The sequence below is a fragment of the Folsomia candida genome, unplaced genomic scaffold (assembly GCF_002217175.1).
Source record: "Folsomia candida strain VU population unplaced genomic scaffold, ASM221717v1 Fcan01_Sc003, whole genome shotgun sequence".
Taxonomy (NCBI): Eukaryota; Metazoa; Arthropoda; class Collembola; order Entomobryomorpha; family Isotomidae; genus Folsomia; species Folsomia candida.
Genome location: NW_019091195.1, coordinates 1,881,611 through 1,895,405, shown reverse-complemented (window position 1 = coordinate 1,895,405; position 13,795 = coordinate 1,881,611). Strand labels below are relative to the sequence as shown.

General features: G+C 37.2%; 5 protein-coding genes across 6 annotated transcripts; 2 read left to right on the top strand and 3 right to left on the bottom strand.

Moving 5' to 3' along the window:
• Positions 1–156: 156 nt before the first annotated feature.
• Positions 157–3,503, bottom strand: LOC110845713 (transient receptor potential channel pyrexia). Its single transcript, XM_022092193.2, has 8 exons — positions 2,938–3,503; positions 2,691–2,874; positions 2,438–2,560; positions 2,171–2,357; positions 1,710–2,108; positions 1,331–1,504; positions 748–1,253; positions 157–675 (listed from the first exon to the last, which is right to left on the bottom strand). The coding sequence occupies exons 1-8, from the start codon at positions 3,368–3,370 to the stop codon at positions 471–473; spliced, it is 2,211 nt and encodes a 736-aa protein (XP_021947885.1). The 5' UTR covers positions 3,371–3,503; the 3' UTR covers positions 157–470.
• A 724-nt stretch (positions 3,504–4,227) lies between these two features.
• LOC110846331 (integumentary mucin C.1) lies at positions 4,228–5,513 on the bottom strand. Its single transcript, XM_022093042.2, has 4 exons — positions 5,355–5,513; positions 5,220–5,294; positions 5,015–5,127; positions 4,228–4,946 (listed from the first exon to the last, which is right to left on the bottom strand). The coding sequence occupies exons 1-4, from the start codon at positions 5,397–5,399 to the stop codon at positions 4,277–4,279; spliced, it is 903 nt and encodes a 300-aa protein (XP_021948734.1). The 5' UTR covers positions 5,400–5,513; the 3' UTR covers positions 4,228–4,276.
• Positions 5,514–5,992: 479 nt separating this feature from the next.
• LOC110846510 (aminoacylase-1) lies at positions 5,993–7,945 on the bottom strand. The gene is made up of 7 exons (XM_022093289.2): positions 7,674–7,945; positions 7,418–7,593; positions 7,176–7,347; positions 6,928–7,077; positions 6,657–6,841; positions 6,342–6,577; positions 5,993–6,279 (listed from the first exon to the last, which is right to left on the bottom strand). The coding sequence occupies exons 1-7, from the start codon at positions 7,816–7,818 to the stop codon at positions 6,057–6,059; spliced, it is 1,287 nt and encodes a 428-aa protein (XP_021948981.1). The 5' UTR covers positions 7,819–7,945; the 3' UTR covers positions 5,993–6,056.
• Positions 7,502–11,559, top strand: LOC110846469 (A-kinase anchor protein 7). 2 transcript variants are annotated; one of them, XM_022093236.2, is made up of 8 exons: positions 7,502–7,615; positions 8,344–8,623; positions 8,780–9,069; positions 9,145–9,388; positions 9,465–9,631; positions 9,712–9,814; positions 9,895–10,062; positions 10,130–11,559. In XM_022093236.2, exons 3-8 carry the CDS (start codon positions 8,789–8,791, stop codon positions 10,340–10,342), a joined length of 1,176 nt encoding a protein of 391 aa, XP_021948928.1. In that variant the 5' UTR covers positions 7,502–7,615; positions 8,344–8,623; positions 8,780–8,788; the 3' UTR covers positions 10,343–11,559. The 2 variants fall into 2 exon arrangements, with proteins under 2 accessions (XP_021948928.1, XP_021948929.1); XM_022093237.2 differs by having other exon boundaries at positions 8,716–9,069.
• A 136-nt stretch (positions 11,560–11,695) lies between these two features.
• On the top strand, positions 11,696–13,788 carry LOC110847189. Its single transcript, XM_022094070.2, has 6 exons — positions 11,696–11,970; positions 12,045–12,329; positions 12,422–12,474; positions 12,549–12,728; positions 12,827–13,069; positions 13,175–13,788. Exons 1-6 carry the CDS (start codon positions 11,811–11,813, stop codon positions 13,706–13,708), a joined length of 1,455 nt encoding a protein of 484 aa, XP_021949762.1. The 5' UTR covers positions 11,696–11,810; the 3' UTR covers positions 13,709–13,788.
• Positions 13,789–13,795: the final 7 nt, after the last annotated feature.

The following is a 13,795-nucleotide window of genomic DNA, read 5'->3' as shown; positions in this document are numbered from 1 at the left end:
TCTGGATAAGTATGCAATTAAACTTGATCCTTAGAAATGAGTTATGTATTTGTATGTGAATTACATCCGACCAGTTTCGTAACATACATACATATATACATATTGTTCGTAATGATATATGTAATCTAATCAGTTGTAGAAGACATAAATTTAAAATATTGGTTGTTATAATATTTTTATTGGCAAGCTTTCCTTTACATGTACCAAACTTCTTCAAGCTAAGATAGGCAAAGATACATACATATTTTGGATCGAATTCAATTTGCTTAGGCTAATTGCTCTTGCCTAAGCATTGCCTAACGTATATTGAATTCCACCCAAGGGTGAAAAGGTTTTTAAAATATCCCCAAGAAATTTTTAGGTGATTTAAATTGGCGAATTCTTAAAGCTAAGAGTTAAAGCTTTCAGTTATTATATCAATATTATTTGACACTTTATCATTCTATGCTATTTGCAAATTAAATTTTTCCTTACATTGGCGACATTGACTGTAACAACAATGTACAATTTTTACAGAATTTTGACTTTCCTGCTTGAATTTCTTCGACAATTTTGTTTTTACTACTACACTCGTCCTTATTAACGAATCGAATAAACTGTTCTTTTAATTCCGCTGGTAATGCTTTCTCCGCCTTTTTCAGTGGCTGAAATCCTTTATAAATCGGACCTATAATTCTAAAAAATAAATAATCCCTTGATTAATTTATACCTTCATTACTATTGATTAGTACTATTTAATATCCCCACCGCTTGTAGCCACCCGATGGTGATTGCTTGTCCGAGTCCTGATTATTATCCGAATTATTAGCTTCATCTTCGTCGTTGTTGTTAATTATCTGTTCTTCTTGCTCCCCATACTCCTCGTCCTCGTGAGAGGTCAAGTCGCACACAGATTTAATTGAAAAACGATTTTTGTACCAATTTTTCAAACCCGAAGGTACCCACTCCTTATGAAATAGTGTCTCAAGCAAGTCAATTTGCTGAATTAACCTTTCAGTCCGGGATAAGTTTGCTCTGCTTCGTAGGTCTTGAACGTCTGAAATGGCCAAGCCAATCAGTAGATTTGACAACAGTATGGTGACAATAATTATAAATCCGACAAAAATTATATGAGCTCCAATCGAATACTCCAAATCATCGGTACGTGGATTCTCAGCGTCATCAAAAAGAGTCTCGTAATCTAGTTCCCCAGTCATAATTAGGAGTGCTTTGACAAATGGGAGAAAGCCGTACACATATTCAAACATTGGATTCTAAAAAAAGCAATCATTTAAGTTCGAATTTAATAGTTGAAATATTCGAGATAAATATTTTTAAGTATTGAGCTCACGTTTGGAAACAAGACCGCGAACGCCATCGCGAATCCAATTACTAGAGAGAAATAAGTCACAGAAAAGACCAAGAATTCGACCACAATACTACCGAGCATTTCAACGTAAATTCCAATCTTTGGGTGTCGAGCTATTTGCGTCAAAAACATTCCCCATGTCAAGAACACGCCAAACTATATGGACGAACATATAAGAATTCCAGTTAAATAAATTATTTTCTTAACCTTAGGTACATATATAAAATCGACGTATGTATATTTATACGTATGCATGAGGGAAGGGCAATAAGAATATGTTTAGACTTGGGTCCAATACAGTACACATATTCACATTCACTTTTTGCCCACCCCTTTGACATTGTTCAACAAGTTTTCTTACCGAGGCGACGATATACTGCCAATGACCATGAAAGTTGACAAAAACAGGAAGCACATTTAACGTAAGAGTCACAATCATGAGTAGCCACCCATAATTGAGTCCATTTTTGAAGTATCGCTGTAACCCTTGTGCCATCTCATATATTTCATTTAAGACCATGCAACTCAAGAAACAGATAAGAAAACCAGACATGGTGTAAATCCAAGGCGTCACATGACATGGGTCATCGCTACCATCGCTAAAGTCCCAAGGTCCAAGTGCCATTTTAGCCTTTTGACTTGCGGTCACTCGTTTACTCAAAGTCCCGTTGTCGAGATCTTCATCTAAGGCTTCCTCATAGGGACAGTGGTACAGAAAGAATGAAATGATGAAGCAGGTGTACAAGAGGGCAATGCCGAGCTAAATTAAAGAACCACTTATTACAATGTTATAAACCAGTAAATATTTGTATATAAAATTACGTAAGCGAGTCCCAAGAAAGTGAAGAGAATTGATATTACGTCCCACTTAAGGGACACGTATGCTTGGACAAGTGGGTGGAGCAGCAGCATTTCTTTCGCCTTTCGATGCACATTGCTCATGTACACCAGAAAATGTGTCTCTTTGTTGTACTTTGCCCCATCTCCTTCAACGCTTCCGATCAACACCCTGGAAATAAATTATGGTAGCACGGATTAAGGTTGGCGAACGAAAACTGATAAGAAAGGAGCTCATGGTGAACAGCTTACCCAAAATCGAGTTGTAATTGCAGCCTTTCCTTGTCGTGCTGTTGGATTGCCTTATCCATCCAGCCGCACACCGTGTCTGGAATGTAACTTGCTACTAGCTCACCAGTACGTCCATGCCTTTTACTGTAATAAAGGAGAAAGCAGAATTACTAACTTTCACCGACCAAAATCACCATAAGACCAATAGTTTTACGCATATTTGTGTACGCTACCTGAACTACATACGTACGTATGTAAATATATAAGTACTCACCTCTGGGTATGAACACTAGATCCATATTCCCAAAGTACGCTAGCGCAGTCGTCCATCAATGTTAATGCCGAACATGATAAGGGCGTATCTTCCTCCCAGTCCCTTATATCCGTTTTCGACCCATATCTTAAAAGGAGTTCTACACACTTTGCATTTTTCTGATTGCATGCAGGGCAGTAACATCCTACATAATAAAGAATTATCAAAATGCCTACTTACTTAAATGTGTAATTAATTATCTTCATACCATCTCCTTCGTCCACAACGGTATGCAATGGAAGTTGGTTCCACCGGTTAGTGGCGTTTGGATCGGCTCCGGCTTTAAGCAAGATTTCGATAGCTTCATATTCCGAGGCATCTGATGCCAGATGAAGCAACGTTTCGCAGCCTCCTTCTTTGGAAGAATTGTGCAAATTCAAAATTTCAAAGTATGACCGATCTGAATTATCCTGTGAAAAATGGGATCGAAGAGTATCCAAACTTGACGCAGATTCGGAATTCTTCTTGGAAATATTTGCAAGGAGTTGCTTAATTTCTTGGAAGAGTTCTGCTTGACTGGGGTCAAGCTGAGGACAAGCTGTGCAGGGTCCTTGTATGTCCCCTCTAATTGGAAAGGGTGCATGGGCGCATTTTTGGTTTCTGCTATTCTCAACCAGCACACTGACAATTTTCTCGTCCATACCGGAATAATTACTGCAGTACTTACAACCTTCTGGGAGTGAGCCCTAAATATTTATGAATGTGGAGTGTACGTCTGAATATAAATACATTATTACAAAGATTTGCATTTCTGCATTCGGTTACACCGGCACCGGTACGGACTGTATTCATTTCGGTATGGTATCAAGGTGAACCTTATCTTATCAGTCGCGTCACATCCCGAATAATCGATCAATATTTGCCCTTATTTACTCTAGGATTTGTAATTAATTTATGTTAAGACTTGAGATTCATGTAACGTGTACTGAACGTATACTGCCTGAGCTGAAATAAATACATTAAAGTATCTCAATATTTAAATCTTGTATATGTACCTATGCCATGATATGCTCATTATTCAGAGTAGTGTGCTCAAAATCATTTACAGTACTTAAATAATAACTAGTAACAGTAAGTTGGCAATCCCCAACAGACAAAATCGGACAAATAATTTAAAGGCAGAAGCGAAACAATAACAAAATTAGCGAAAGATCGAACAGCACGAAAAAATGTATCTAGCTTTATTATTTTCCTTCTCAGCTAATTCCCCGATTTCCTCAAGAATAGTCAAATTATGAGCAAATGATTTTGCTAAAAGAAAATATAATTCAGTCAGGGCCAATAATGCCTTTGTTCGTGTGAATTTCGTATTTTTTAGGCAAAATATTTCCTTATGGTTTTATTACGAGTAGCGTAAAACCAAAGACGAAAACCATACACACATAGATATTACTGCGGCCAATTAAATTGTGAATTAAACATAAAAAATTCAGTGTGATTCCCTGCATGCGTATAGTGAATGAGACATTGTTAACCGTGTATAACTTAACACTTTACATTACTTGTTGCAAATTAAATTTTTTATTTCGTTATTTCAAATGATTAAATTAATCTAGTCTGAATGGAGCAAATTTTCTAGCCATTTCTTCAAAATTTTCAGCAATCCAATTTTCGGGAATCATGTCAATGCCTCTTTCTTCCTGGTCGATTTCAAATTGAAGATCACCTGCGATAAGGACAATTCCTTCCACCGTGCAGACCGCCTCCCCTCGAGGACGACACCTCAGTTGCTCCGTGTCATACAGATTCCCTTCCGGACATCTGTAAATGATGGTCTCACCGTCAATGCAGAGTCGATACAGCGTACAATTTCCTATGTAGGGAAGTTGGATCATCCCGGTTGGGGGACAATCTGCTGGAATTGGGTCTTCCGTTGTCGTTGTGGGAGGCTCAGGTGTCGTGGTTGGCGCTTCTGTGGTGGTCGTAGTCGACGGAGGCTGGGTGGAGGGAGGGTTGGTAAGTTCTGTTTCTGGGATTTCCTCAGTAGTAGTCGGAGGTTGTGTCGTCGTCGTTGGCGGTTGTGTGATTGGTGTGGGGGTGGTTGTAGTTGGTCGAGTAGTTGTCGTTGGCGTAGTTGTCGTAGGTGGAGGAGTTGTTGGAGTCGTGGTTGTTGGGGGAGGTGTTGTTGTAGGCACAGTTGTCGTCGTCGGGGGAGTAGTGGTGGGTGCCGTGGTAGTTGGTACCGTGGTTGTGGGCCGATCGGTCCCAACAGGGGGTCTAGAAGTTCATCATTTGTTATAATTTTATAGATTGAATATTCTGATAAGATTCCAAAATTTACATACCTAGTTCCACCACTGCACTCTGGCACTTCATTTGGAAAATCGCATATTCCTTTTGCTTGATTCCAATAGAGGCCAGACGAACAAGTCATTTCGATTGGGATTCCATTGTTACACTTATAGCAAAGGTGTAAATTTATGTAATGTTTAATATCTTTTTGTACAACAAATTAAGGTCAATTGTATTATAAGTAAGTTAATAACCAACCATGTAATACTTTGTGCAATCTGTATGCGGCGAAAACTCGTCTCCTGGCATACATACATTCTCCAAGTCGTCAGACTATCGACAAATTAAAATAAATTAGGAAATGAAATTGAGTTACATGTATGAAAATCGTACCTGAGCGAGGATTAGGCACAACGAAAAAATAACAACACGCAGCATTTTTTTGCGAGATGATCCCTTCTTGACTTTGTCAAAATGTGTGAGATGCTGTAAAACCCAGATACCCAACGACTGAGATATATTGTCAAGTTGTTTTTAGTAATTGTTAGGTGATTGATGGGTAAGTATGATAAATCAGATTTGGTTATGTTGTGTGCTGTCGACTAAAATTCCGTTATTTGATAAATTGTAATCAGATACAATCTTGACGATCCTTGACACCTCAAGTCCTCGCTTACCGATATGGGTTCGTTGATTTTTAATGGACGGTTGACGTTATTGGTGACGATTGTTCTCATTGGCTGACATGACTGACGTCAATTGTCACAGTCAGATGTTCAAGTCATGTTTGCATACCTACTGAATATCACAAAATGCATAAACTACGGATAATCTGCTCACATGTTGTAAGATTGTGTTATACAACCGTAATTTTTTAATCACTGCCATTGACAAACTATTATTATGCAATATATTGATTTCGATCCTTTCGTCAGTAATTATGGAATCTACGTATTTATGTGAAAATCCTTGTTACACGGTTTTATGCAATACAAATTCGGCAATATAGCGAATTTTGGTGATTACGAAAATTTATCTAGAACCACTACTTCAAATTAACATTTTATTATGGTCATATCAACAGTACATATTTTTCTAAGGATGTAAAATTTCGGACACCATTGCAAAATTTTGAATGAATCTTGTAAATCTTGTGATTCCAGTTAGTAAAACATTTTCATTGATCCTTTCGTTAGTCTGATGTGCCATTGATGGGGTTCGGGTGAAAGTATTCAGTCCGAACACTGGGATTCCCATATTTCGTATATATCTCCCATCCGTTACACCATTTGGAATGTTTGGAGTACAGTTAACATTTCTGCACGATAACCGTCAATGAATAAACGGTCATAATTATGTATGCATAAAGTGTAAACTTACAATTGTGCACATGTATTTTCCAACGTAACCCACCAAATATTAGAATTGTCTGTTGGGGTTAATCCATAATCCATTGTTTTTACAAGATATGTGATCACAGTGTCGTTGCCTGATTCTGCAGCGATATTATCCAGCATATTTTCTATATCAGAAAAATTCCATCCAGGTTTTATTACGATGCGCATATCGAAGGACACCCAGAGTTCTGGAGGAATTATATTATTTCCAAGTCCCCCCTAAATCGTAAAATTAGCCAATTTTATCCTTACATTGCGCATGTGAACAATTTATAAAAATGTCGCAAGACTCATTTACCCCGACTTGCACTAAATTAAGGGTCGTCAAATTTTGTAATGTAACTCCTGGCTGTTGAAGAAGGTCAAGTTGAGACGCTCTAAATTCGAGGAGACGATCAATAACTACTTGCAACTTTTGGCCAGCAGTAATTTCCGGCAATGTAGAAGCATGCATGGAAGTTCCATAAACGGTGTAGTTGAACTCTGTGTGGTGAAAAGAACGAGCAAATATAAATATGTGGACGTATGTTTATAATTTTAAATAGGCGTGGCCATAAAGTTTATCTTACGCCAAACAGATTTTTCTGTATAGGTGACAAGAAGATTATCCTCATCGGCTGGATTTGATACTGCTTCGTCCAGTGCAAACCCAATATTCATAGCGGTGAAAGTTGTAGAGTTCACGAAGCCTTTCACTCCTCGGCTGTACAATTCTTCGTCTAAACATAATAAAACAATTATGAAGAAAGAACGTGAGAAATTTCAACAATTCTATAGTGAGTTGCATTCCTTTTCAAAATTTCCAAGTCTCACTAACCTGGTAAAATCATGATATGAATCGTTCTCAATGGATTGAACCCTGACGCTTTTAACCTCCGAACAGATTCCAAAACTGCCACAGTGGTGGATTTCATATCAACGGCACCTCTCGCAAAAATGTTCCCCTCTGCGTCCTTGAACGCTTCAAACGGAGCATGATCCCACTGGCTCTATTGTCCATTGAACATACTGAATTATATAGAAACTAAATTATATAATTGTACTGAACTTTTTTACTACCTCGTCCACGGCGACCACGTCCATATGCGAATCGATAAGGATGGACTTTAGCTGAGGGTTAGTTCCGTTCCAGGTCATCCAAACCGAGAACGAATGTTCTGGAGGATCGTAGTATTCCACATTGAAGGAGAGGCCAATTTCCAGAGCTTGGTTTCTCAACCAGGCAATGCAGCTGTCTACAATAATTACGGTCAACATGTACAAAAAGTTTTCTAAATTTTGAAAATTGTTATCTTGGGTTTTAAGAATAACTCACCATAATCTGGAATTGGGTGTGCGGAATTAATTCTAAGATATTCTCTAAATCTGGTCACGGCAGGGTCTTCTTGTTGTCCCAAAATAGTTGAGGATCCTATTAATAAGAATGTCGTGATGGAAAGTATGGATTTTATTTTTCCCATGTTTTCACTTATTATTTATTCTCCAATTATTCAATTATGAACTTTGAAGTCTCAATATTTTGCTGGTAATGCTTTAATCTGTAGATTGAATGCGTATCACCTTTTGTTGTTGAGTGAAGGTTCTCAATATTTATTCTATGCAACACGCTTCGATAACATGATCGTGAAATACTGACAAATAGGCATATTGATTGATTGCATATCATGCTTAATGACTGATTCTCATGAAATTGTGCGCTATGATACTAGGCATGATTTTTTGTCACCGTACCACATAATTTGAGTAGCATTGGAAAGGTGACCTCAAATGGAGTCAGAAATATACTTTGTGGGGTGTAAAAACCACCAACTCATCATCCACAGACCAAAGAATATCTTAGTTTTTTGAAATTTTGTAGTTTGTTGCATGGGTTTTGTTCAAACTTCAAAATCATCACTGGACGAAAAAATACGAGACAATCAAGAAGAAAGCTTTACAATGTTTCGAATTTTTTTAATTCGATTTTGTGCTCTGTTTCAATGCAGGCGAAGCAATGTTATATCCAAGCGAAGGACCAGGATGAGACTGGCAACTGGGAAAAACTCACATTACTCAAAACTTCTGTCTCAAGTTCCTCTCAAATAGAGAATCCTGGGTTATTCATGTGCATGCGATTTGCCATCGTTCAGATGTTCGATGTTGCGATTGGTCCGATTGTCTCATAGTTTATTTTGGTTTAAATACCAAAACTAATTCTGAAATTGTTTACAATGACAATTGTATTACTTAAGTTAACCTTGAACCTTAATGGTTTGGATTCATAAGGTAAGCAGATACATTTGTTAATACTTCTTGTAACTGTTTTGTGAGTAAACTAAACTTGTTTATTTTTGTTTCCGTTATACTTTTGGTTCAAGAATCTTGAACGAAATATCAAATGAAAAATTGATACGGCTGATATAGACATTCTATCTAACGTAGGTATAAAATATGAGACTAGCCTGGTTACTGGAAAAAGTGACCCGTTTCTTCTTCGACATGTCGATTCTTTTGCGACGAAATTTGACCTACTTGACATCCACCTTTTGGAAACGTGCCATAGCACCACCCCTACCTAAGCCTGAGACTGAAATCCTCCTAAGCGACAGAAACAACACAGATTATTTAATTATCAATATGGAAGGAACGCTAGAGAATGTGCAACAAAGTACGACAGAGGAAATTACAGTAGCGGATGTTGGGGATGACATGAGTACCTTATTGAAACGAGGGTAAAGAGAAAGACTTAAAATTGTATTTAAATTGTGCTTCTGCAATTAACCTAATCATAATCTCTTAAAATCCAGGTTCTGTTCTACGGCTTCGACTTCATCCGACTCGCCATTTCCTCATCCAAGACATCCAAAACGACCAAAACTAACGTTTGACGAAAGAAAAGAAAAGCGACTTCGGGCAAAAGAAAAACGACAGGCAAAGAATAAAATGGGCGAAATGGGCATTGAAACAATGGACAATGCAGGACGCCACAGCTCAGGTCATGATGGTTTCAGACCTAATTATTTTGTGGCGTTTAGGGTTTCAAACTCAGAGGTACACTGACTTAAAATTTTGTAACATACAAAAACAGACTACATAATTTAACAAAATGTTTCCTTGTTTTATGAAGATTTGGGAAAACATTCAAAAACTCCAAGAACGTATTTTGAACAGATCTGTGACTTCATTAGTGACCTGCAAGTCTGGTCAAATTTTTAAAGAAACGCTTATTCCAGTACAAAAACTGCATTTTACTTTGCATGTAATGGATCTTCAAACTGCAGGCCACATTTCAACGTAAGTTCACATAAAGTAGATATAATTTAAGATTTACATATAAAACTTGAGTTTTAAAAATTATTACATGTTTTTTTCAGGGTTACAGAAGTCCTTAAATCGCTCGTTCATCGTGTTCAAGAGAATTTTATCAGAGATCCATTACATATTCCTATTACGGGCATTGGACATTTTAGAAATTCGGTGGGTGACGCGTTGATTATTAGTGACTAACTTATTTCATAGATAATTTTATTCTTAACAAAAGTTTATGCAATTTGCAGGTTCTCTTTGCAAAAATTCATGGGGATCAGCACATTCGTGAAGTTGAAAAATTATCAATTCTTATCAAACAAGAACTGGAATGTGCCGGATTTAAAGGCGACTCCAAATCTTTCAAGCCACACATGACTATTGCCAAAATGTCAAAGGCAAAGAAATTATATAAAAAGGTACGAAATATTCCATCCATATCGACATCGATACAGACGATAACGATTAGTGCTAATTTTTTTGCAGAAAGTACGATCATTCCCGATTGAATTATGGCGTGATGATGAGCACACTCATTTTGGTCATCAACGAGTAGAAGGGGTAGAACTTCTGTCCATGGTGGAAACGGACCCTATCACAAAGTATTATAAATGTGTCGCCCAGTTCAAATTTCAGGAAAATTCGCCCAGTCCTGCCATCGCACATGGCAATCCAAGCACGACCAAACCACCAGAGTGAAAATTTCCTCCAAATCCACAAATACATAATACTCAAAAAATATTAAAATGTTATATATTAGAGTGCAAAATCACGATTGCTTGACTTTTAGTGCCTAGTTACCCTTAACGGTTGCGACAAATGGTCGAGTTACAAATAAAATAATTATTTTTAAAATAGTTGGTGTAAAAGTCCCTTACAAATACACCAACTACTTTGACCTTTAATAACTTTTGAACGGGCAGACATAGAGACTTAATTCTTAAAGATGAAATCATCGTAATTTTTAGCTTGATTTTTTAAGCTAAAAATCTCGAGGGTACTATTTCGAAGATTGAACTTGAAATCTCCAGTGTGCAGCCTTTACGAGCCCGAGTCAAGCTCCCTGTTATCGGTCAAACCGACCATTTTGCAAATGCATTTTATTAATGCACTTTACGCCTGTTTTTGTCAAATATACAATGTGTATTATGCACGTGCATACATATTATGCATTGGTGAAAATTTTACCTAAATTTAGGGTTTTAGCCCGAATCAGGGCTTATGTACCCGTTATATCCGTCTGTCCGTCTTGCGTCTTGTTATGTCGTAAAACTAATCGTAACAATATGAATTTCAATAGGAAAATTTTCCGAGTTTATTAAGTTCGTGTTTTGTAATGGTTTATATACCAAAAATAAATCACAAAATTATATGCACATCGTTCATTACGAGTCCTGCTCTCAGAATAATGCCATCTTACAAGGCTCTGCAAAATTGTTGCCTTTTTAGCCTAAGTCAGTTCTTATGGAACCATCATGTCCTTCCGGAACACGATAGCCAAAATGGCTGAACCGATTTAGCTGAAATTTTCAGAACGGGTGAGACCGTAGGGCTTGATCCATACAGATTTTTCAAAAATGTCACTCCACAAGTTTAAATGCATTTGGTACATTACAATTTCATGGAAAATGGTTGGTTTGACCGACAACCACAGAGTCTGACTCGGGCTCACTGGAGATTTCAAGTTTAATTTTCGAAATAGTACTCTCGAGATTTTTAGCTTAAAAAATCAATCAAAAAATTACGATGATTTCATCCTCAAGAATTAAGTCTCTATGTCTGCCGATTCAAAAGTTATTAAAACGTATTCAAACGTTACCTAGATACTTAAAGTCAAGCAATCGTGGTGCAAAATATTAATCTATATAATTAATTCTGGAAAATTAAATAAACGCATAATTTAGATAGATATAACAGATAACCGTTGTTATCCTGGATACTTATTCAGAATCTGAATTTCAGATTATTCAGATTCAGCACGATAACGCATTATTGAGCGTGAATCTCATCTTACTCGGTGCTCTCTATTGTACGCTCCAATCAAACGGCTGCTCCTTTTAATTGAGTGGGTTGGCGCATATCAGACCGAACACAAGGTTTCTTTTTAATACGTTTCACTCCAATATTCAACCAGTGTTTCAAAAATCCTCAAAATTCTAAATTCGACATGGAAAAACGAAGCCCCAAGAATGCGGTGATGATTGTTCAGGAACTGTGCATGAAGGGCGGTAAGATCCCCGTGTATATCGAGGTCGAACTTCCCAACCAAGTTCCTTCAGTTTTCAGAACTACGTGCACAATCACGTTTGAAGGAAAGACTTATTCAGGTAAGACATATTTATTATGTGTAAAACAATTAGTATAGTTTGTGATGTAATTATTCACATTTTGAAATTATCAGCCATTGCGGATGCCAATACAAAGAAGGGGGCAAAAACCAAAGCTTGTGAGGATATGGTGTACAACCAGCTGAGCCAGGTTCTTGACATGAATGACCCCGCTACAAAACGCATCTTGGGCATTATTGACCGTCGCGAGGAAGCCGTGGTGGCTGCAATTGCTGATCAAAAAACTGAATCGGCCGGACCATCTCCAAGTAAAGTCGCCAAATTTAACGATGCTGAAGAAACCGTGGACTTGGTGGTAGACATGTTATCAGAATATGCTGAAAAGGGAAACCCCATTGGTGAGATATGCTATAATAGCTAACTTCAAACAAATTTAATTTAAGATAAAACACTTCATTTTATAACAACAAAAAAAATATTGTTGTTTCAGGGGATCTTGCGGCGTTTTGTGATCTTAATAAACTTCCTGAACCAGAATATCTGGTAAGCTGCTAATTAATTGAGTTTATTTGTTTTATTGCAAGTTCTTGAAATAACATGCTGTTCAAAATTTACAGGAGGGTCCATGCTGTGGTCCGCCACATCGTCGTATTCTTAGCATGGAATGCACTATTGGAAAGCTGAAATTCCGAGGAATTCATCTCGACAAGAAGAAAGCGAAACGCATTGTTGCCGAAAAGATGATGTTGGAACTGAGAAAGAAGTTTGAAAGTCGCCAAGTTCCATCCCCTGAAACGGTACGAATTACTAATTATTATTCATGAATTTACAAGATTAGCTAATTTATATTTATGAATTATAACTGACTTACATAATTTCGTTTTAATTATAATAGAAACAATCCGCAGAATCAGCATCAGCGTCATCCGAGAAAGACCTCCCTCTAGATGAGGAGCTAATCAACTTGTCGTTGGAAGATATTAAAATAAATCGAAAGAAGACCTTCAAGGACTTTATCAACTACAGTTCAATGGAAAAGATGAAAGTCAATGAATTTGAAGAGTTGAGACAAATTGGAGGTCCATACTTTCAAAAATTGGTTGATTTTACAATCGAAATAAACGAAAAGTACCCAGTTGTAAGTTATAAATACATGGACATAAATATATCAAATCAAGCATACAACATAGTTAATGACTTTGCAAAAGGTGTGTAATGATTATTTCTTTTTAAAAATACTCAGGTGGGCCAACCAGAGCAGCAATACAAAGAATGGTTGGAGTTGAAAACTTCTCATGATAATGGAATTGTCGGATTTTTTGAGGCTATAGAAAAGGAGCTTGGATTACTGGTGACAACACATGTAGTTAAATCACGAGTGAAGGAAGATGGGGAGACGGAAACTGAAAATCTGGATGAAGATTCTGAAGATGAGACCTTTGAGCGTTTTGAATTCGACGACGATTTTAAAATGGAAAAATTCGATGATTACAATGACGAACCTGACGAGTTTGAAATGTCAAGTGACGATGATTCAAATGACGAAGATTCGAATGACGAAGATGACAAAGATAGCAAACGCCAAAAGGAAAGTAACGACGAGGAAACAATGAGTCCTATTATTGTACCTCGTTTTATGATTGTTTACAGAGTGGAAATTCCCCTCACTCGAGTTCGCGAGACAACTGTATTTAAATTTAACGATGATATCGAACTCGGAAAGCTGGATGCAATGGTCGAAGTGTTAATGTATCTTGGCCTTATGACGATCGGTTAGTATGTATTAACAATTGTGAAAATTTTGAATCAATTTTCTCTGTAAGACTGATTATAATACATTCATCTTTAATACATGCATAGTATG